At 54.2% G+C, this 21,694-nt stretch overlaps 9 protein-coding genes across 9 annotated transcripts; 5 read left to right on the top strand and 4 right to left on the bottom strand.

The window, feature by feature from the left end:
- Nucleotides 1-826: 826 nt before the first annotated feature.
- J4E78_005669 (uncharacterized protein) lies at nucleotides 827-2,956 on the bottom strand (the record flags this gene model as incomplete). Its single annotated transcript, XM_049366286.1, has 6 exons — nucleotides 827-1,344; nucleotides 1,391-1,580; nucleotides 1,629-2,516; nucleotides 2,570-2,713; nucleotides 2,766-2,838; nucleotides 2,889-2,956. The coding sequence occupies 6 exons, from the start codon at nucleotides 2,954-2,956 to the stop codon at nucleotides 827-829; spliced, it is 1,881 nt and encodes a 626-aa protein (XP_049222012.1).
- A 1,013-nt stretch (nucleotides 2,957-3,969) lies between these two features.
- On the top strand, nucleotides 3,970-4,660 carry J4E78_005668 (uncharacterized protein; the record flags this gene model as incomplete). Its single annotated transcript, XM_049366285.1, has 4 exons — nucleotides 3,970-4,153; nucleotides 4,206-4,369; nucleotides 4,418-4,583; nucleotides 4,635-4,660. 4 exons carry the CDS (start codon nucleotides 3,970-3,972, stop codon nucleotides 4,658-4,660), a joined length of 540 nt encoding a protein of 179 aa, XP_049222011.1.
- Nucleotides 4,661-4,959: 299 nt separating this feature from the next.
- J4E78_005667 (uncharacterized protein) lies at nucleotides 4,960-6,742 on the bottom strand (the record flags this gene model as incomplete). The annotated part of the gene is made up of 6 exons (XM_049366284.1): nucleotides 4,960-5,153; nucleotides 5,403-5,754; nucleotides 5,802-6,058; nucleotides 6,140-6,228; nucleotides 6,306-6,613; nucleotides 6,668-6,742. The coding sequence occupies 6 exons, from the start codon at nucleotides 6,740-6,742 to the stop codon at nucleotides 4,960-4,962; spliced, it is 1,275 nt and encodes a 424-aa protein (XP_049222010.1).
- A 521-nt stretch (nucleotides 6,743-7,263) lies between these two features.
- Nucleotides 7,264-8,609, bottom strand: J4E78_005666 (uncharacterized protein; the record flags this gene model as incomplete). Its single annotated transcript, XM_049366283.1, has 5 exons — nucleotides 7,264-7,626; nucleotides 7,677-8,076; nucleotides 8,125-8,297; nucleotides 8,359-8,465; nucleotides 8,522-8,609. 5 exons carry the CDS (start codon nucleotides 8,607-8,609, stop codon nucleotides 7,264-7,266), a joined length of 1,131 nt encoding a protein of 376 aa, XP_049222009.1.
- Nucleotides 8,610-9,113: 504 nt separating this feature from the next.
- On the top strand, nucleotides 9,114-10,939 carry J4E78_005665 (uncharacterized protein; the record flags this gene model as incomplete). The annotated part of the gene is made up of 2 exons (XM_049366282.1): nucleotides 9,114-9,405; nucleotides 9,456-10,939. 2 exons carry the CDS (start codon nucleotides 9,114-9,116, stop codon nucleotides 10,937-10,939), a joined length of 1,776 nt encoding a protein of 591 aa, XP_049222008.1.
- Nucleotides 10,940-12,043: 1,104 nt separating this feature from the next.
- Nucleotides 12,044-13,143, top strand: J4E78_005664 (uncharacterized protein; the record flags this gene model as incomplete). The annotated part of the gene is made up of 2 exons (XM_049366281.1): nucleotides 12,044-13,054; nucleotides 13,105-13,143. 2 exons carry the CDS (start codon nucleotides 12,044-12,046, stop codon nucleotides 13,141-13,143), a joined length of 1,050 nt encoding a protein of 349 aa, XP_049222007.1.
- Nucleotides 13,144-14,287: 1,144 nt separating this feature from the next.
- Nucleotides 14,288-16,354, top strand: J4E78_005663 (uncharacterized protein; the record flags this gene model as incomplete). The annotated part of the gene is made up of 1 exon (XM_049366280.1): nucleotides 14,288-16,354. The coding sequence occupies one exon, from the start codon at nucleotides 14,288-14,290 to the stop codon at nucleotides 16,352-16,354; it is 2,067 nt and encodes a 688-aa protein (XP_049222006.1).
- A 610-nt stretch (nucleotides 16,355-16,964) lies between these two features.
- J4E78_005662 (uncharacterized protein) lies at nucleotides 16,965-17,460 on the bottom strand (the record flags this gene model as incomplete). The annotated part of the gene is made up of 2 exons (XM_049366279.1): nucleotides 16,965-17,341; nucleotides 17,394-17,460. 2 exons carry the CDS (start codon nucleotides 17,458-17,460, stop codon nucleotides 16,965-16,967), a joined length of 444 nt encoding a protein of 147 aa, XP_049222005.1.
- Nucleotides 17,461-17,659: 199 nt separating this feature from the next.
- On the top strand, nucleotides 17,660-19,699 carry J4E78_005661 (uncharacterized protein; the record flags this gene model as incomplete). The annotated part of the gene is made up of 2 exons (XM_049366278.1): nucleotides 17,660-17,927; nucleotides 18,600-19,699. 2 exons carry the CDS (start codon nucleotides 17,660-17,662, stop codon nucleotides 19,697-19,699), a joined length of 1,368 nt encoding a protein of 455 aa, XP_049222004.1.
- Nucleotides 19,700-21,694: the final 1,995 nt, after the last annotated feature.

Raw genomic sequence — 21,694 nt, 5'->3', positions numbered from 1 at the left:
ATTCGTGGTGCACGTGGAGGGGTTTGGCCTACGACTTCCAAAAAGCTCCCACTAACTGACCACCACCGCTGAGTCACAAGCCTTCGACCAGGGACCACCACGCCTACCAGATCTTCGGGTCTCCGTCACGTCTCAGATCCTTTAGCGGGGTGGCTCTGCGGGTAAGCCGCTGCGCATGATTCTCGAACATGCTCGTGCGCGGCCTTCTGGGCTGGCTATCAAGGTCTGGACCACCAGGGCAGACATGTGCTCGGAAATGCTTATTGCGACGACACTTGTACCTGAAGGGAATGACCAAGATTGGCATGCAAAGCGAGACCTGTAGCTCTACACGAACAGCTTTAGAGTCAGTAGCTGCTGTCAGAGATTTCTGATATCCAGAGACATGAGTAATCATCAGTTTTTTCAAGACAGCCCACAATGAGGGAAGTGCGAAAAATAAGTAGTATAGATATCCTTGACGTTGGCTACTTTGACCTCCCTATATTCGAGAGAAGAATATAATTGTTTATCTAGCAAGTAGGGTATTTTTCTAGCAACCGTCCAACCCAGACCTGATACAATGGATAGATGACCTTGAACGCCTCAGACTTGCAGGTCCTAAAATACCCTGACAGACAGCTCCCTGAGCTATCCTATTCTTGCACCTTTTTCTCCTGTAGATACAAGAGCCGATCACGACTATCGGCCCTGAAAATGGCTGGATTGCCTTTGTCCAGCAGTACAACATATGCTCAACACCTGTCATCCTGTAAGAGGTGGCTGCATCACATTCGTTGTGAGGCTTGATTGGCGAGACCGCCTGAACGTACAGTTGCACCTACTATCAACGTGGGCGTGGTTGCATGGACCCCATCTGCTGTGGCATTTGGGGAGGGTACATTTGTTGACGCTTCGCTGGATTGTTCATATCGTCGCCTCCAGATATTTCCGAGACTTGACGGCGATGACCCGGCGCTAGTTGTGATTGTTGCTGCTGTTGCATTTGCATGTGTGGTGAGGTACTGTATCCCATGTTCCCGTGCATGGGGTTCACACCATATGGACCTGGGTGTTGGACTGGTTGACCTCGCATTGCTTGCGCAAAATCGTCCGGGACCGTGCTGCCTACAGGAGAGACGCCGGGCATTTGGTTGGGTGAGTTCCAGTTGCTGACCGTCTGTGGAGATTTAGCTGGAGAATCTTCCTCTTTGAGCACCAATTGACGCGCTATTTGCACAGGCTGGGGCGCGACCATGGTTCCGTCAGCCTGAGCGACTGGCTTTTTGAGATGAACAAGGTGCTTCTCTAGCATGTGTAGAAGACCTTCCTTAGTGAAAGGCTTGGGGAGAACATCGTTCATACCTGGAGATGTTAGTACAGAGACTGAGAATGAACAAATTTCTCTTACCATGCTGGAAGTACATGGAGATGTCGTCGCTTCGGATATTAGAAGTCATAGCAACAATCGGTGTAGTGTCAAACTGTCGAATCAAGTGGCATGCTGATACACCGTCCAGGTTTGGCATGATAATATCCATCAAGACCAAGTCGTACTTTGAGCCAGCGTTCATCTTGTTGACAGCTTCCAGACCATCGAGCTGGGTTCAGTTAGCATGGCGTACAAACGACGAGAGTAGATGACTTACAGCACTATCGATGGAGCAGTGGAAAGCGTACAAGAACTTGCTTCCAATTCGACGGCACGTGGGGTCGTCCTCAACGAGCAGAATCTGAGGCGGTCGAATCCATCCTGGATCTGGAATAGCATTTTTCCTCTTTGGCTCTGGCATTCTGGGTTCGCTGGATTCTACTGCTTTGGGCGGGGCAGCATAGGGAATGTTGTTGATGTGCTCGCTGTACATGGGGTCAATACCTTGGTTGGAACCGACAGGGTAAACGAGGTTATCGAGGTTTTCGAGACGCATTGAGTTGGTCGAAGTTGCTGATGGCGGTCCGCGGCTCGTCGGTCGCAGTGTTGCTCGCGCGATATCTGGTGGTGGGGTTGTCAAAGTGCCGTTCATCCGCATGGTGATCTCGTTCATCTGCTCCAGGTTTCGGGGGTTCAGCATAGCATCTGCGTTTGTTTCGCTTAGAAGTTTAGAAGCGTGCTGCAATGGAGAAGCGGGGTTATCGTCATCGTTGGCTGCGGCGGGCTCCATGCTGCCGTTCTGCGAGTCGGTGCCGTTGGGGAAAACGAGCTTGCTGTTCCTCCTTTGCGTCGCATCAACGCCGTGTAGGAAAGTCATGATCTGCTGCATGACATGCTCGTGGTTGACAACCGTCTTTTGTAGCCCGATGACCTCTTGCAAGAGCATGGAATGGTGGATGCTCAATTCACTGTAGCGACTCTCGAGCGCATGCAGTTGAGCTTGCGTGGCCATCAGCTGTCCGCTAACCATGTCCATCTGTTGCGAGGGCGCAAACTCTTCCGCGGCGGCTTGGTTGGGTTTCCGCGGCGCGGGGGCCTTTCGACGGATGTTGTCGAGCGCGTCTTTGTTGTTCATCTTGAAGTCGGGGTGCTTGAATTCCCAGGCCTATGGGGCTGTTAGCCACGATACCCGCAGACGTATCCAGGGATGCCACATACTCCAGGCCCGTACGGTGACTGTCCATTTTCTTCGTTATTGTGACGGACTTTGTGGAAATCGTACTTGTTTAGCTGGCGGACAAAACTGGCGAAATTGCTGTGTTTGAAGTGCTTGGGGAGGATGTGCTTTGTAAATTTCTCGTTCTGTTCCTGGGTCAGCAAGTCTGCCACGATATTGAAGGCCCGAGGCGCATACTTCCAGGACGACAAAACTGTCGCCGTCATTTCCCCATCTTACTACACTCTCGTCGCTCCCATTCTCCAGCATCCTAGATGAGGTTCAGCGCGAAGCACAGCGCGCATGGGCGCGTCAACCTACTTGTACAGCTTGCGCACAAAGTCGCTGGAGTTGTTGGACCCTCCCCCACCGGCTTGGCTGGGATCCATGATGGTGAATTGGGCTGCGTTGTGGGCGTAGATGCCGCTGGTGGTAATCCGTGTTGATGCGCGACGGCACCCAGATAGTCGAATGGATGCCTAAGGGTCTGCTGAAACCCAGTCACAGTCTTCACCACTGGAGGCGACCGCGATGGAGCTACTGGGGACGGTGCGCAAGGTTCCGGTCGCGCGTTGGAGTGGTTTAAACTTTTGCTTGGCCGGGGGCGGATCGGTGGTGGATGGGCGATGACGAAATTTCCCAAAAAGGGCGCGCCGTGTTGCAGGCGGACGGAGGGCGATGGACGAGATCTGGAACCTTCAAGTGTAAGAAACAGGGAGACATGGGCACCTCTGCGCGGGCACTTGGGAGCTAAACGGGCCTAAAGCAGGTTAACACTGGGCTCGAGAGGAATGCAGTCGAGCATGCGCTAGGAGCAAGCCAAGCGGGCGACGTGCCGAGGAGACGTGCCAGGGGGTTGCTGCTATGACAGGACACGGGACACGGCCATGGGCAGACTGAGTCGCACCCCGTTTCCACACCGCACACACATCGCGAGCGCGGCCATAGTACCTGCAGTCCTTTTTCGGCGACCATGGTACGCCGGGCGTGGCTGTCCCAGCCAATGTTTCCGTGTTTCTGCAACCCATGTCCCCACTGATTACGCCGTTGACGATTCACCACCGGCTTGAGGCACGATCGGCATACAGCAGCAAGCGTGCAGTTGGGCTGCGCTAGTACCGGTGTGGGTCGAATGGGTCAGTATCATTATCCGCAATTTGCTGCTGCACTCAAGACTAACCTGCATATATACAGCTCTTATTTATGGACACGATGCTGCCATGTGTTCCGATATTGCATACTTCGGGGACAGGCTGCACACGTCAAGTGGGACGCGGCCGGTGGGCGCGCCTGCCGTCTTCCGACCGAAATACCCCCACCACCAGTGCCTCACCACCACCAAGTGCACACGTGCTCTCTTCACACACGCCCACATTCACGCACCTCTACCTGCATACACGCCATGTTCGCTACCGCCCGCCGTCTACCCCTAGTTCGTCCAGTCGCCGGTCGACGTCTGTTCCACGCCTCGGCACCTGCATTCGTCAATGTCGGTGACAAGCTGCCCAGCGTTGACCTCGTCGAGGGTTCGCCAGGTAACAAGGTGAACCTGGCCAACGAGTTGTCCGGAAAGGGTGTGATTATCGGTAAATTTCCCCTAGCGTCGACTGAGTGAACATGTGTTTGACAATGGCAAAGGCGTTCCGGCTGCCTTCTCGCCCTCGTGCTCTGAGAACCACATCCCGGGCTACATCAACTCCTCCAAGCTGAAGGATGCCGGCAAGGTCTTTGTTGTCTCTGTGAACGACCCTTTTGTCATGAAAGCATGGGGCAAGATGCTTGATCCATCTGGCTCCAGCGGTGTGAGTTCCTTGCACTCCAATGAGAAAACACCCTGTTGACCTCTGTAGATCCGCTTCCTCGGTGACCCCAGCCTGAGCTTCACAAAGGCCCTTGACCTCTCTTTCGACGGTGCATCCATCTTCGGAGGTGACCGCTCCAAGCGATATGCTCTGGTCATCGAGAATGGAACCGTCAAAGCAGCGCACGTTGAGCCTGATAACACAGGCTTGAATGGTATGAGTCCCTACTAATCAATAGCGAACGCAGCTTGCTAATAAGACACAGTCTCTGCGGCAGACAAGGTTCTATAGACAATCCACGACACGTTTTCAGATAGAGGCTAGGATGAATATCCGCTACGACGACCACAGTCTGCTTACAGTCTCAAAAATGGCCTACGATGTCTATCGCAGAGGAGATTGGATACCCCATCTTCCCTATACCGATGATCAATATAACACATCATGTTTATGAGATTGCTTCGAATACGGTGACATTCTACTGAATCAGACAGCAAAACGAAGCAGTCTGGACACCCTGCGCTAACCTCAGACTTAACCCACAAACCCTCTACACGCTCTGCACACATAGACCAACACAAACACACCATCTACTTCTTCCCAGCAAACGCGCACGTCCCAAGATCGCGCTTCTCCGCTGGAAGCTGGGGACTAATGTCAAAGTCGAAGATGTCCATCGGTAGTCCGATGGTTGTACACGCGTTGGGGATATCGACAATACCAGCTATATGGCCTTGAATTGGGGCACACGAGAGCAGGAGATAGATCTGGTAGTCGCTGTAGCCTGCAATGGAGTCAGTAACCAATTTTCACGAAGACCAAAGCGTTTCGAAACTCAAAACCAACCCCCTCGCTGCAAACACCATGAACAGTCGCTCCTCCAAACGAAAAAGCCAGTGCCAAGGAATCAAGAACGCCGGAAGTACCAAACGGGATATGAGCCTCGAACCTCGCCAGGGCAGGCTAGGCCATACGCAGACCCCAAAGCTTCGCAAAAGCAAACCGACCCAGAAAAGAAAAGAAATAAACTCACCAAACCGTCTCAAATACTCAATCACTCTCAAACAAGTCTGACGATACGCCACCGTAGCATCGAGATAATGCTGTTTACCCTTCTCATCCACACTAAACCCCTCAAAGTAGATGTACCTGCCGGGACCAAACTGCGGCTCCACAGGACCAGGGATGTAAATGGGACTCTTCATGTCGAGCTGCTTCATGCCACCCTTCATGACGCTGAATTTGATGGTGATGACGCCTGCCATTTCGATGGCGCCGCAGAAGGATATTTCGCCGTCGCCCTTGAGGAGAGAGGGAGAGGTGTTAGTTTGGGTTGCTCTGTTCAGGATAGGGTTTGTGGGGGTGGATGGGAAGTGCTTACTTGGCTAAAATGTAGGTCTCCTACGCTGAATTTCGCGCCGGGTACGTGAACTGGGAGGAAAACTTTGGAGCCGCGGGAGAGGTTCTTGATGTCGCAGTTTCCACCATGTTCAGGGCGTCCTGGGATCGTGCGAGCGCCTTCTTTCGCGATTTTGTCCTTCACGGAACCTGTGGCGGAGCCGGAGTGGGCGTTTTGGGGCTGTGGTGGTTGTGCAACGATGCGGTCCAGGTGCGTGTGCGTCGAGATGAGTTCGGCTTCACGCGTGTTCCAGGTTTCGAGGACTTCAGCGGAGGGGGCACAGCCTAGGACTGAGATTGTGGAGGATTTGGTTAGTTTTGTATTTACTTTGTGTTTACTTCGGGGAACAGGTAGATAGGGAGTAAGCTTACTGCCAGGGTGAATGAGACCTGCGAATCTCACACCAGGGATGTGGCGGGAGCTGCAGAAGATGCCTTCGAAATCCCAAATAGCCTTTGCACTGTATGTGCGTTAGTCTTCATGTCTTCTCTTCTTCCATTGTTTCCTCGAATCGCGATATTCGTCTTGCAAACTTACGGTTCCGGGTAAAGCTCATCCAGGAACCCTCCACCGTTTTCTTTCGCAAATATACCCGTGAAACCCCATGGCTGGTCTTCTAGCGGCTGTACATCTTGGATATCAACTACCAGCACATCGCCAGGCTCCGCAGTTTCGATGTCAAAGGGCCCAGTCAAGTAGTGGATTTTGGTCAGGTCAACGTCACGGATGTCATCTGCCGAGTCATTGTTGCCGATTTGACCGCCTGTCCAATCTACGCATTCAATCTTGACGGCTTCACCAGGTTTGATCGTGCCGTAGGAGGGGTTTTCGGGATGCCAGCGGTTCTACACGTGTTATCTTTGATGATAAAGTTCGGGTATTGCGAGCATCTAACGTACGTGCAGGCATTCCTGTTCTGATGCTGGTTTATCGAGCGAGACTTTCGCCGCGTATCGTAGACCTTCCTTGCCCATATCGAACTTTGGAAGTGTATCAGGATTGGGAATTAGATGGAAGAAAAGAGATCAATCCGGGGGTCAAACAACAACAGAAGACGCGTCCAGTCGCGAGAGGGGCAGGTCACATATAAGAAGCCAATAGACGCGGGGAAAGAGTCACTCTCAACCTATCAATTGTTATCTGGGACGAATAGATACGTGCCGAGGACAAGACCGAATCCCATATCCACCAACTATTACTACAAGGTGGGTGATAAGCTCGATGATACGGGGCTGTTACGTTACGTATGATCGGATGGAGCTGTAAGCTACCTACCACAACGGGACGTGTTGACCCCACTGCGGGGTATAGTCATAATGGAACCATCATCGTACAGCGGCCGGATAGCGTGACAACTAGATATACCTGATTGCCGACGGCGCATGTACTAGCTGCGGTTCGTTTTCTAAGGTGCGAGGCTGCGTGTTCGTCATGTTGAGCGGCAGTTTTCCGCTCACATAGAGTTTGTCACCCGGGGGATCCACGTCATCGCAAACTAGCTGAAGGTCTTCCGTGGTGTTTGGCGTACTTCGGATTGGATCTTGGGCTTGTGCATTGCGAGGTTGTATTCGTCCATGTGCTGCCATGGCAGATTCAAGAACTCGTGTTTATTCTTCCAGCGCAGTGACTCTTCCTTGAACTTTTCGGCTTCGGTGGGCGGGAGCGGCGGCTCTGTGATCTTCGTGATGAGGTATGCCGTGGACGCTTCGGCGAGACCGTAGATGAGGACGCCGACGAGGGGTATCTTGACAAAGATGTAGAAGCCTAAGCCGAAACCAAAGAGCACACCGGCTCGGTCTTTGAACCAGAGCTTCTTTTGCTCTTTGTTGTAGCGAACGCGTGTGAAGTAGGGCTCAAGCTGTTTGAAGTCAGCAAAGTGAGCATGAAATTTGTTGAAGAGGTGCTTACCAGCTCTCGCATAAGAGTTCGTGATGAGAAGTAAGCCTGCAGGAAGCTGACCAGGTATCTGCGGGGGAACAGCAATGATCCCGCGAAGATGGCTGCTGCGGGCTGGGTTCCCACCGATTTCTTGAATGTGTAGAAACTGGCAGCGGGCAGCACGAAGCGTCCTACATATGGTACGTAAGACAACGCCAGAACTGCCAAAGAGATGGCTGCCTTTCTCCCCTGTTTTGTTGCATATAGCATTATAGCCTGTTTGATGGGCTTCTTCTCCTTCTCGGGCTTGGGTGCGTGGTCGGGGTACTTCTCGAGGTTTGGGTAGTACATGGCGCGGAGGTTGTGCGGGTCTTCGGTCTTGTGCTTCTGGACGTACGTCTCGTCGACCCAACGGAGGGAGTCCATGAACCTGGAGACGTTGTCAGCTACATCTCAAAACGGCTACGAGCGTGCCTACATGCGATCCAGAGTAGGTGTGACGTAGCGCATCATGGTCATGAGGAAGAAGGGCACCTGGAGGACGGTGTGCTCAAGGAAGTGGAGGCCGTTGACGACGCTTTCGTCCATGCTGGTGTGGTCCATGTTGACGAAGAGAGAGAGGATCCATAGTAGCACTCTGACGCCGACAATCTGGCTACGTTAGAAGTGATGTTTGCGTAGCATAGGGCATCCGTGGATGGTCGGGACGTACAGGTATGGCGACGATGATGCGGATGGCGACGCCTGCAGCTACAGCAATAGCAGCCTGACGGTAGTGGTCCGAAGTGAAGAGACCCGGGTTCTGGAGAGCTCGATTGACTGCGGCGGTATCAGAATGGAGCTGTCACTCACGATACCATGATGGCTCGACTTACCACCAACCAGAGTAAGCTGGGCTCCCCGCAGGATGGCGTTGGGGTCGAAGTTGGACACGTCGAACTGGGACATGTCGATTTTGTCCATGGTGGCAAGCTCGACAGAAGCTCAGGCAGTCTGGTGTTGCTTTCGGCGCAGCAAACGTGGATTGCGTCCACGTAGAGGGCGTGTGCGAACGCCTGCGAACTGGCGGAGCCCATGACGTACTGACAGCTCCCCACGGACCCATGGTAGCGCAGCGCGTCGCAAGCAAAGCAAGTAACGCGTTGTTGATAGGGGATGCCGTCGCACCAACAAAACACGCACCCATCTGCAGCGTCCCATCTCACACCGGCGGCATAACTGGCAACTGGACGCGCGCGGGGTTCAGACGATCCGCTGATCGGGTTGAAACTCCAAGTCGTCCCTGTGGCCAAAGCGCGTAGCGTTCCGAAGCCAGGGACTTCCAGTCCCTTCAGCCTCTCCATCACCCCCCATCTCCGCACTAACACTTGTAATACTCTTTCCAAGCGCCGGCCGCTGTCTTCTGTCGGGACCCTCGACCTCGCCCTCACCATACCGGGATAGCAATGCCCCTATAAGAAGTCTATTATGACGATGCCGGCTTCATCCCAGCATCCTGAGCACGCGCCGTCTGCTCTCAACCCCAGCAACTCGAGGCGCAGCTTCACACTGCCCGCGCGCACTGCACGGAGGACTACGTCGGTGCCTGCACCGTCTGCCAGCAGCGCAGATGGCATAGAGACACTGTTCGTGTGTGCCAATTCCAAGATCTTCTCCTTCACAACAGCTGGGCCCGCTCGGCGCCTGTCACCTTCCCGCTCAGGTGACGCAGCGCATCCGATACCATGGAAGACGCCCACAGAGCGCACACTCGCAGTCGGTATGCCATCCCATGTGTCACCGGGCTGGAACTTGTCTAACCTATCACAGGCGCTCTCCGTATCTATCGTGTGACAGCCTCCAACGTCTCCTTCCTGAACAGCGGCAACCTCCTGCACACCATCTTTCCCAGGTCTCAGATATGGCTTGTCGACAATCAGTCCGTCTTCGTACTGCGCGTACGCCAGGACTCGTACTATCGCATCGAGCTCCCCTATGAGACGGACGATGACAAGGACAAGATCACGCAATTCAAGTCGGTATTGGCTCAAGTCATGCAGTACGAGAGAACCCAATGCCCGTTTGCGCGAGGCTTCGAGGTTGTCGCAGAGCTCGAGCGCCCAAAGAGCCCCCCACGCAAGACGATCAAGAGGAAGCCCTCAGGGCAGGCAAAGAAGTGGGTCATGGACAAGACCTGGGTTCCGCAGCAACATGGTTCACGGCCTTCTACTGCTGGTACTATGAGCTCAGAGACTGGTACCACTTCTTCAAATGAAGAGGACGACCGGTCGAGCGTCTGTACTGACAGCAGCGAAATAGTGCCGGCCGCACCCGAGACCCCTTTGGCGAGAACAGCACCGAAGCCCCTCCTATCCAGATCTCCTCAACGTCGCCCCTCGGTAGCGGAACGCGCCAGCATGTTTCAAGGCCTGCGGTCAGTTACGGCGCCCATCCGAGCGCCCAGGAGAGAATCGGTATCGGCCATGGAACGTATAGTCGAGTCTCCAGCAGCAAAGCAACCCACCGAGGCTGAAAAACCCATACTGGAACGCCAGATCTCGGATGCCTTGAGTCTGGCCTCAAGCGCAGACTCGTTCTACTCTCTGGATACTGCTACTCCACGAAGTCCTTCTCCCAAGTTCCTCGATGCCGAGGCTGATATCGTGAACCCATGGGCACAAGTCTTTTCCAAGCAGCAAGATGAGCCCAGGGGCCGTTCGATACACCGACGTCAGATATCTGAGGTTACTGTCCGCGGCCCATCCACCGAGCGTACTGATGCATCCGCACCTGTGACTCCTACTGCCCCATACTATCCGTCCGCGGTGACCTCGATCGATGGACGACCGTCATCAGCGCCTTCGACACCACCGCTAATGAGCGATTCCGACGACGACAGCCTCGGGCGTGCTAGCATAGACATACCTACACCACCGGATGCCATCCGCATGAGGAAGCTCACAGGTGCTTCACAAAGGCGTGCCTTCTCTCCTATGCCTCCGGCGCAGAACCTTTTCTGTCCACCCAAGCACAACCCAGGAAGAGACTTCACAAATGCCTTGGTGAGCAAGACGTGTGAGCTTGTTCTGGGGCCGCCCGCACACCTGGTATCCGTCATGCTTCGTATTGCTACGAGCATCTCAAATGGGTTCGGTTTTATCACATACCGCGTACGCCGTGCTGAGAAGATTCCATGCGCTTGGGAGTCAGATGATGATGCTGACTGGGCTGAAGAAGACGACTTCGGCATCCCGCTCAACAACATCGGGACCCCGGCAATGCGTCGACAGACGTTCTCGGGCGAACTTGACTGATGCATTTGAGGCTGGCTGAGCTTGGATGGTGGTTTCTTATTGCATTTTCACGGTTGATACCAGGCGTTGCATTTTATGTTTGCATCTAGAAGGCGAAGGTCATGCTACTTTCAGTCGTACTTGCACGACGTTGACGTTTTTGAAGAATACATGATTGTAATATGGCGGTACGATAGTGGATAATATGAGATGCGCTCTTCGCATGAATGAGGATACAAGTTTACACACCGTCTTTGGCTGGGCAAGCAGCGTCACTGAGAAGCTGAGACCACAACACCACCCTGGGGCATGCATCCTACCCTTGCCCTGCTGAAGCTTGATCGGAGGCATCCCGATGAGCCTGGACTCGGTGCTGAATGTGGTGACACTACGTAACCTGCTCTCCTGAGCCGTAAGACTCCGAAGCAGGTCATCTCTATGACTTCAATCTCGCCTTCAGCGTGCTGCTATCCGTCATGGCGGGCGACGCATGTGGTATGACATGATGCCTGACGTCGAATACCGTTGGATCTCGATCGCGAGGTACACTCCTGGGGAAGGCGTTACCGGGTCTGGCTCCTAGCGCCCGGTTTGTCCGTCCAGTCGCGCGGCGATGACGAGCAGCCATGCAGGCACAACATAAGACGATGCTCACTCATCCCATCTCCATGACCCCATCAGCGCCATACCGCAAATGCACACGTCGGATTACTTGCATACCCTCACCTGAGGGAGACTGTTGGGACTTGCGCGTGATCGCCCGCGTCGTGGGGCATTTTAAAATGAGGATGCAGGGTTATGGGTCCTAGCCACGCTGGCAAACCTTCGATCGCATCCAGCCAGCTTTACCGCAAGTTGCAGCGCCAGCGGCTTGTCCAATGACGTCTAGCGCTCGCTCGCGTGTTGCGCACGGAATCAAGGACCTGACCGACTAATTAACTTTGTAGAGGAGGCGGGTGATCCGTTCCTTTTCCCCTAACACTCCCATGGAACCTTCAGCTTTGTGTCAGGAATAGACACCCGTCTCGCTTGCTTACGCCTCATCACCTACTTATCCATTTCGCTTCGCACTGCCGGGGCTGCAACATCGACTACTACCGGATCGCGTTTACTATGAAAAGGAAGATGGAGGAGGATCTCGACGTGTTGTTGGACGAGACGTTGACGCTATGCAAAACACCCCCCGTTCCGCGACGCAATCCGCATCGCGTCTTCTATCAGTACAAATGCAAAACATCGCCGCCCACGACGCCACCAAAGGAACCGGAGAACCCAGAGATGGAGATGAAAGGACCGCCCATGTTCCACTTTGGAGGGCAAACCGAGTTGGTCCCTAAGCCCCTCTTCGCCAGGAGCAACTCGCTGCCATCACAATCCGTCCGGCCGTCGCTACCATCTCGGCCATCCGAGCCTTTCCAGTTCAACGCGGACGACATCGTCAAAAGCCCGACACCTTTGTTCGGCAGGAGGAACACGCTGCCATCCAAGGTGCGACGCGCTGTTGCCGCCGAAAGAAAGCCATCGCCGTTGTCGCGCGGAGAGGGAGTGCGATCGTCGCAATCGGCCCACACCACCACCAAGGAGCCCACGTCACCAGCGCTGCCACGTAAGGAACCCAACACCACCCCGAACCCAAAAGCGAAAACCACCAAGTCGCAATTCGCGACTCCGCAGAGGACCCCCCGTGTTGTCGACATCAAAAGACCATCACCACTTTCTGGCAAGGGGAGTGCGCGACGACCCGGTCCCACCCGATTCGCTCCTGTGGAACCCCCATCGCCGATAGTACTGTCACCCGTCATCTCCAACAGCTCTGCGACTTCATCGCCATCGCCATCTGTCTTCTCCGAAGCGGCCAGTTTTTCTGCATCGAGCCCATCAACACCTGCCACGTCACCACCTGGCTCTCCAATGGTGCCAACAACACACGCTCGCTCGCAGTCGCTAAGTTATTTTCCGCCGTCTCATTGGACCATCAAGCCCTCGCCTTCCCCGATCTACGTCCCCAGGCAAAAGTTGAGGAGGAAGGACAGTCCCAAAATGGAGACACTTCGCACACTACGAGCGAAGGAGTCGGACATGATGCTGCAACAAATTTACGACCAACATTGGGAAGCCTACCGCGCAAAACTACTTGTAAGTTCTGCCAACGCACCTTCCACGCAGCACTCACTAACCTGGCGTAGAACATGACTAGCGGACTCCGCGCTGCAGAGCGACTTTAACGATCACGATTTATGACTTAACGACTTCAAGACGAGGGCATGCATGGCGTCACACGGCATCTGATTATAATACCCCGGGTTTGGATATATGGGCGCATTTAGAAACCGATTTGCATTTACGGTCTGCATTCACGGTCACAAGCGTTTTAACATATGGGTATACACTGTAATCTAATAGAGCACAGGGCACTACAGCCCTGGTTTGATTCCAACATAATCTTCGTCGACGACTCTGAGCGAGCGAGCGGCGCACCCTGTCGTGCTGCGGAGCCTCAGCTGCACGCATGCAGAGCTTACATCACCCGCGTCTGGCAGCTGACCTTGATAGCACGCAGCCCCCTCGTGCGGCGCTAGTGATTGGTTGACACATCTGACAAGCGCAGCAGACAGCCTCACCAGGCCTTAGCTGCCTTTTCTCCCCGCTGCACCCGCCACCTGATATTTGTTCACCAACTTTACTCCTTTTGGAGATGCAACTCGCAACACATGAACTCCCAAGGTAAACGTACATTGTCTGTGCTATATCCAGACCGCCTGCGCCGCACATCCGTCGTGGCGCAGTGCGTAGCCCTGTTATGTGTAAAGGTGGGCCTGACCTAGCCACCATAGGCTAAGCAGGCGCGTAAGATGGCCCCCAAATGGATACCCATATGCCTCGAGCGTTCTCCATGTTCGCATTGACGCGGAACAGCACATCAAACTGTAGTTATGTGGGGGGGTGTGGCACAGGACTTATAGGAAGCTTGTTCCCACTTCCCGTGGTTTTCGATGATTTTCTGGTAGCATTCTGAGATCGCGTTTCTGCCCTGGTGGCACGTCATTTGTTTCATACCACAAAGCGCAGCCTTGTAGGCAGCCTTGGGACCTTTCTGCAGACGACTCAACATCTGACTCACGCCTCGTCGTTGCCACTGTAACACGTATCGATTTGGAAGAGGCCGCCTCGTGCCAGTCATGCGTATGAGTCGGAGGCGGGTTTAGTGTTTGACTCGACAACTTCAGTGCAGTATCCTACACTCACAAGCAAACGTCTCGCGATTGTATTCAAAACACAGTATACCATCGCCGTTCACGAAAACCCCGGATCGCCAGAAACTGATACTGACGACACCGACATCTGTTGCCTTTCTCGGCGCCAACAAGCATGGAATCCTCGAACCCAGAGAGAAATGACAACGCGCCGCTGCGCTTGCTCTCGCTAGATGGAGGGGGTGTACGGGGCCTGTCGTCTCTGTTGGTACTTCAAAACCTGATGGAGAACATAGCCTTGGAAGAGAAGAGGTTAGGAAGGAAAGCCATGAACGACCACGAACCGCTAAAACCGTGCGACTACTTCGACCTTATTGGAGGCACATCAACGGGTGGCATAATAGCCATCATGCTGTCACGATTGCGACTCGATTGCAAAACCTGCATCGCTGTATACAGTAAATTAGCGGAGCAAATCTTCAAGCACGATCGATCAATAAAGGCATTTGGCATGAAGATCCCCACAGGAGCTAGTCGGTTTTCCGGTGCCGTTCTCGCAAATGCCATCAAGTCTGCTTTGAAAGACCTTGGCTTCGATCCAGATGAACTGATGTGGGATGAGGCGCTTTTTGAAGAAGTGGATGAAGCGGCTGATCTACCCAGAGACAGCATCTGGGCAGATGCGCCGCCAGCGCCGGTAATCACAGAGAGTCCGGTCGGCACACTCAAGAACTCGCTATGCTCGTTGGAATCAGGCCCTCCCGAAAGTGTCGATAGCACGAAGAATCTGTCCACACTCTTTAGCGACAGTCCGTTCGGCCCGCGAAAGCCAATGCGAAGCGCTACTTGGAAGCTACATCACCGGCAATCAGTTCACAAAAAGGCAAACGCGAAGGGGTGCCGCGGCTTTGTACTTACTTCCCTCAAGAACGCGTTGGGCCTTCCCCGAATACTGTCTACCTACGATCCCAATGACCGGACGACGAGAATCTGGGAAGCGCTAAGAGCTACATCTGCAGCACCAACCTTCTTCGAAGAGATGCAATTCGGCACGCCTAAAGTTACCTATCTAGACGGCGGCGTAGGCTTCAACAACCCTTGCGCAGAAGTCGACTACGCGGCAAAGGCGCTGTGGGAAGGCCGCTCCATCGGTGTCATCGTCTCCGTAGGCACCGGTCTACAAAGCATCCCCAGCGTAAAGAAGATGGCATCGTGGCTGCCCTTCGGCCTTGGAACAGACATATCAATAGCCAGCGCACTCACCGGCATGGCAACAAGCACCGCACGCGTCGACAACGAAATGAAGCGCATGTACAACAACTCCGACACCAAATACTTCCGCTTCGACGTCGACCGCGGCCTCGCAGACGTCAGCCTAGAACAATGGATGAAAGAAGACGAAATGGCCTCCCTAACCGAACTCTACATGAACGACGGCGAGCAAATCCGGTCCGCCAAAGACTTTGGCCAACGCATGGCCAAACTCTCCGCCTTACCCCCCAAATTCGAAATCAGCGCTTCCCACTTCCGTCTAGGCATGACCGGACGCGGCCTCCTTGATTCATCATTCCAACTTGCGCAGGTTGATTTTAAAACGGGTATGCCGTTAGGCATTTCCCCGCACCTCGACGATATACCACGCATGTCTCAATACCGCGACCTCTCGCCCAGTGGCGAAAGCGGACTCGCTCTCGACAACGCAACCGGCCGTCTCAAACGCATCTTCCCCGTAGCCGAAGACCTCGACCACGATGGCCGCCGCGAAGAAGCCGCTGTGTACCAGTGCATCAAAGCCGACAACATCTGTCTCCGCACGATAAAAACAGGGATACCGCAGGGCAAATACAAAGTCCAGTTCCTTGTCTCCTTCCACAACAGCACGCATACGCCGCCTAGCGATCTTGTCTTTAGCGTCGGGAAACCGTTTGATCCGTCGACCTTCTCGCAGCGCTATGTCGATGTCAAGATTACGCCGGATGTGGGGAGTGTGCTGTTGCATCCGGATGCGGTGAGGGTTAGGGTCGGGTCGAGACGGTATGAGGAGCTCAAGGGGAAGGGGTGGGCGGAGATTGAGGGGGATATCGAGGTTAGTGTGGGGTTAGACGGGGCATTGGGGTTTATTGTTAGTAAGAAGTATGAAGATGGTGTGTTTGTGGACGGATGGAGTTTTGGTGGTGTGAGGCTGGAGCCGGTGTTCGGGACGGCGGGTGGGGTGGTGACGAGTCCGAGGATTTTGACATGATTAATTGAGTGGGCGTTATGAGAACGTTGTCTCGGCGAGTGGTTGGTAATCGCTCGTCAACTTTCGATGTGTACAAGCTTTGTTTCGATTCTCTTTGTCGGGCGTCTGGAGGAAGTTATGGCGAGCGCAAGGTTTGAGGGAATGTTTATCAGACAGGAATTATAGACCATGTAGTTTATGTGTCATAGCAGCGAAGCGCATGTTTGTTCAAGAAAAGAAGAACTTTTATTGAACTGTCTACCGTTTCTATTATTGAGACACACCCTATGCAAACACCGAACAGTGCCGATACGTGTGTTAAAGAGCGACGATAGTTGATATTATCGTGTGACGACAAGCCCTACGATTGGCTTGGCTAGCGTTGACCAGTGAGATCCATTCGACGGTGTCTGCATGTATCAGGAGCGAGATCCCGATGCTCAGAGTGTGGGGGAAGCAGTCGGGCAGGTGGTAACGCTGACGGTGTTGAAGACGGTGGTAGGCACGCTTGTGGTGGAGGTGATCGTAGCAGAGGCAAGAGTGAAAACCGTCGCTGTAGCGGTACCGGAGACGGGTGTCGAGGTACTATCATTGATAAGCGAGTGCATGATGGAAGCAAGGAATACAGTACTTACGTGGTAACGGTAGTCCTGGCAGTGGCAGTCGAAGTCGCAGTGACTTGAGCCTGAGTGAATGTGAAGTCAGGACCGAAGAAGCCAGCACGCTTCTCCAACTTCGCCTTGGAGTCATCGACCGCGGCACGCTTGTTCAGCTTCACCTTGGGAGCGGCAAACGCGACGCGCTTGCGGTGGAGCTTGAAGGTGGAGCAGCCGGAAAGCTTGCGTCCTCCAATGATGTTCGAGTTAACGCGGACGTCACCGATGCTGCCCTTCATGTAGCAAGCACCAGGCTTGCCAATGACCCAGGAAACATTGACACAGCCAGTAGTGTTATCACAGGCTTGGAGACATTGCTCGTAAGTGTCGGTATACACGAGACCGTTTTCAACTAGATACAATATTAACTTGTGTGCGTTGTAACGATGAACAGGGGAACTTACGGTCATTGCCGAAGCGGTCAGAGCTGCACTCGACAGCATATACTGCGCCACATGACGTTGTGACCATTGAGCCATTGGAACCAGGGCAGCTCGTAGCGCCTGTTGGGCTCGCAGCAGGAGCGCTCGATGATGCAGCAGGAGCACTCGATGATGCAGCAGGAGCACTCGATGATGCAGCAGGAGCACTCGATAATGCAGCAAGGGTGCTTGATGGTGCAGCGAAGACGCTAGCAGGTGTGCATGCGCACTGGTATGCTGTGTTGGAGATGGTCGTAGTGACAGTAACGGTAGAGGGTCCGGGAGCGGGCGCAGCTGAAGTGACTGGAGCTGAGCTTGCTGCTACTGCCGAAGAAGAAGAGGAGACAGAAGAGGAAACACGGGATGAGGTAGACACAAGCGAGGAGGCAGCCACGGATGAGGAAGCAGCCATGGACGAGGAGGCAGGTGCCGCCGAGGATGCGGCCGCAGACGAAGAAGCGACAGCAGACGAAGAGGCAGGTGTCATCGAGGATGCGGCCGCAGAGGAAGAGGCAGGTGCCGCCGAAGAAGCACTAGTTGCCGACTTAGTTGAGATGCTGCGGACCAGTCTTCCACCAATAATGTTGCTGTTCGAACCAGCAGCGTTGGCTGCGCTCTTCAGGTAGCAAGGACCGTTAATAATGTAGCTGGCAGCGACACAGCCTGAAGTGGTAGAACAGTCTGCCAAGCAGCCCTCGTAGGAGCTGGGGTAGGTCGGGCTCATTGGGCCCGGAATATCGCCACCCTGGTAGTCGGCACCGCACTCGACTAGATATTGCATGCCGTTGACAGTGACCATGGAGTTGTTGGAGCCAGGGCAAGAAACACTAGCGCCTGAACTGGCAGCAGGGCTGGAAGATGAACTTGCGGTGACGACTGTGGTGCTGACAACTGTGGTCGTGGCGACTGATTGAGAGGAAGCGCCTGCAGAAGAAGCGATCATCGAAGAAGATGAAGACACAGGAACTGATGCAATCCTAGCACCCCAGACACCACCGTTGGACCTAGGCGCACCGACACCGCTCTTCAAGTAGCAAGGGCCGTTTGGCAGGTATGAAACGGCCTGGCAGCCAGAAGTAGCTCCGCAAGCTTGGATACACTGCTCATAGTTCACAGGGTTACCAGGCGCAACACCGATATCGGAGTTAGTGCGGTCGATGAAGCACTCGACGACGAAGTCTCCTTGAGGGGTGGTGAACGTGGCACCATCGCTCGCGGGGCAGGACAAGGCAGACGCAGATGGCGACGCGCTGGCTGAAGTGGGGGTGACAGAGCTTGAAGTGATGGCAACAGAGCTGGAAGCAGGGCTTGACGAAGCAGGGCTGGAAGAGGCTGAGCTTGAAGCCGGGCTTGAAGAAACAGAACTGGAAACACGGCTTGAAGAAGCTGCGCTCGAGATAGGGCTTGAAGAGGCTGAGCTCGAGACAGGAGTTGAAGCGGCTGGGGTAGATACAGGGCTTGAAGAAGCGGAGCTCGAAGCAGGGGTGGAGGCTGCTGAGCTCGACGCAGCGCTTGAAGAAGCGGGGCCCGATGCAGGGCTCGAGGAAGCAGAGCTGGATGATAGGCGCGCAGATGAGCTAGAAGAAGCGGCCGAGGATGATGCGGCCGGAATGGAGCTCGGTGTCGGAGTAACCGTAGTCACACTTAGGACGGTGGTAGTAGCGACGGAGGCTGAAGAGGGCGATGGGATAGGAGACGGTGAAGCGGATGAGCTGGAAGAAGCGGACGAGGGCGACACGATGGAAGCGGAGCTCGATGGAGTAGCCGTAGTGACGCTTACCACTGTGGTGGTGACAACAGAGGCTGAGCTTGGCGAAGGGATCGCGGAAGGTGTAGAAGATGAGCTCGGGACTGGTACGGCGGATGAGCTTGGCAAGGGAATGGAAGACGCGATTGAGGACGAGCTCGGCGAGGGGATAGGAGGAGGCGAAGTAGATGAGCTTGACGACGGGACAGAGAAAGGTGAAGAGATTGAGCTCGGCGTTGGCGTGACTGTCGACATGACGACCGTGGTGGTAGTAGACACTTGTGCCGACGATGATGGTACAGCCGGAATGGAGGATGATCGGGAAGACGATGGCACAATGGGTGCTGGAGAAGAGCTAGAGGAACTCGGTCGAATGGATGTCGGGCAGACAGTGAAGGTCTGTGTAACAGCACTGGTGACCGGGAATGTGGAAGTAGCGATGTTTGTCTGTGTACTCGTGGCAGAGGCGGAAGAGACTGTAGTAGTCGCCGCAGGCCTGACAGGTGCGAACGCAGTGTTGGTAGCAGTCGAAGTCGTCTGAACGACGCTTGTAGCGACAGTGCTTGGGGAAGGCTGGTCGCCGAACGCAGCAGTGAAGGCACGGGGAGTGGCAGCGAACGGGTTAAGGAACGCATAGTTATCGATCGTATAACGACCCATGTTGACCCAGTCGTAAAGGTCAGCATCCTGACAGAAAATGCCTGTATAGGTTGCCGGTACGCCTTGGGTCTGGTAAGTGCAGGTGCGGGTGTACAAAAGCAACGGGTTGGAAATGATGGGGGTGAATGTAGGCCTGGTTCCTTGATAACAGGTAGAAGTACCAGACATATAAGTCACCTGGATACCGAAGTTGTCGCCAGATCCAAAGCTATGCCTAGCTCGATCATAACTGAAGGTTGGGGTGGCCGACCCAATGAGGGACGGCAGACCCGCGGCAACGAGCGAGCAGCCTGACATGTCGGCTGGCTACTGGGGATCGAGCAAATGTAGGAGAAAAGCGAGCGTGCAGAACGAATGATTCCTGACTACAGAGAGCAGAGGGAAACTCTTTTATGAATCCCTACCTTGCAGCTACGCGGCTACTCAATATGATGAGTTCATGGAGCTTAGAAGGGTTAAAAGACCCTGAACCACCAACCAAAATCGAAGGCTATGGGGTTACTCCGACAGGAGGGTTCTCCTCACGATCGATATTCGGTATGTAAATGAGGGGCCGGTTGGTGAGGCATTGGAGCATGCCATCGCTTCCACCTGGGTCGCACGGAGGGAACGCTAAACATCTTCCCGAGCAGGCTGAAAAGATGCACGAATGTTTTCGCGATTGGGAGTGTTGTGCGTCTAGGTACACCTGTGTTCCTGAGGTGCGGTGTGTCGTTCATGGCACGAAACCCTTCCAAGCCTGGAAGACGCGTTTGACAGCACGGACCCCCACTAGGCGTTTAGCGCAGGGGCGCCGTCGTCATCATCATGCCCGTTCACCCAGTCCGGCTCCATCTTGTCTCGAAAGGCTCACAGTTACATCCTCTGTCATGACTTCTACTTTCGATACGGATTTCGGTTTGGTTGGGCTACCGTTTTACGTACTGTATGTGCCATCTTGATCGAAGAAAGATCTCTCTATTACCGAAGAATCCAATTTGCCAAACGTACTCCAGTCTCGAAGGGTCTTTCGCCGAACATCGCATCATGAACGATCCCTGCGTCTCTGCAACCTTTCACGTAGGTTGGTAGACTAAAGGAAAACCACGAAACCACCCATATATAGCCCGCATACCTTGCTAATGCAGGTCCAATATTGTCATGGCCGGCCCCTCGGTACCGTGCCTGAACAGCCATCCATTGCACAACACCCTCGATGGTGATAGCTACCGGCTGCGACATGAAGAATACGAGTTCTCCCATGTCTCTACGCGTTACCATAAACATTTGGAACTCGTGCACTAAGCAGCTGATCGCGAAAGACACATAGAGTTGAATTAAACCCGATGCGAGACTGCCTTTGCGGAGACCCAGGAGGCGCACAATGCGAGCTGCGGGTTGCGAGACCATCTGCAATAGACATTTGCGTTAGCGATGCTTGCATACCGCACTGTGGTGGAAAACTTGGAAACGATGTAAAAGTGTAATGAGGAGTTGATCCTGACGTTACCTTTCTCATTGTTTGGTGGTAGACCACACTCCAGACCTGCCTCACAGACCACGCATCCCTCAACTTTCCCATTAGCGGGGGCCATTGCCACGTTTCGCATACCCCGCTTCCAACGGATACAGCCGCCATGAAGCTGTAAGCGAAGTTCAATCTGTCCCAGACCCATATCGCACCGGACCAACCAATGAGTGCATCGACCATGAGGTGATAGGGGCGGGCTTCCGATGACAGCCGTACCTCCGCAGCTGAACCCCATCCAAGCAGCACGAGCATGGCCATAGACCGCAAGTACGCGATCAACATCTTTCGGACATGGCTGGCCACAAAGGTCCGTCTTGAAAGACCTTCGTACGGATCGTCAGGAACGCCTTTGACCTGCCAGTTCCA

The sequence above is a fragment of the Alternaria triticimaculans genome (assembly GCF_023758025.1).
Source record: "Alternaria triticimaculans strain BMP 0046 chromosome Unknown scaffold_7, whole genome shotgun sequence".
NCBI classification, from domain to species: Eukaryota; Fungi; Ascomycota; class Dothideomycetes; order Pleosporales; family Pleosporaceae; genus Alternaria; species Alternaria triticimaculans.
This window is presented reverse-complemented; position numbering and strand designations above follow the sequence as displayed.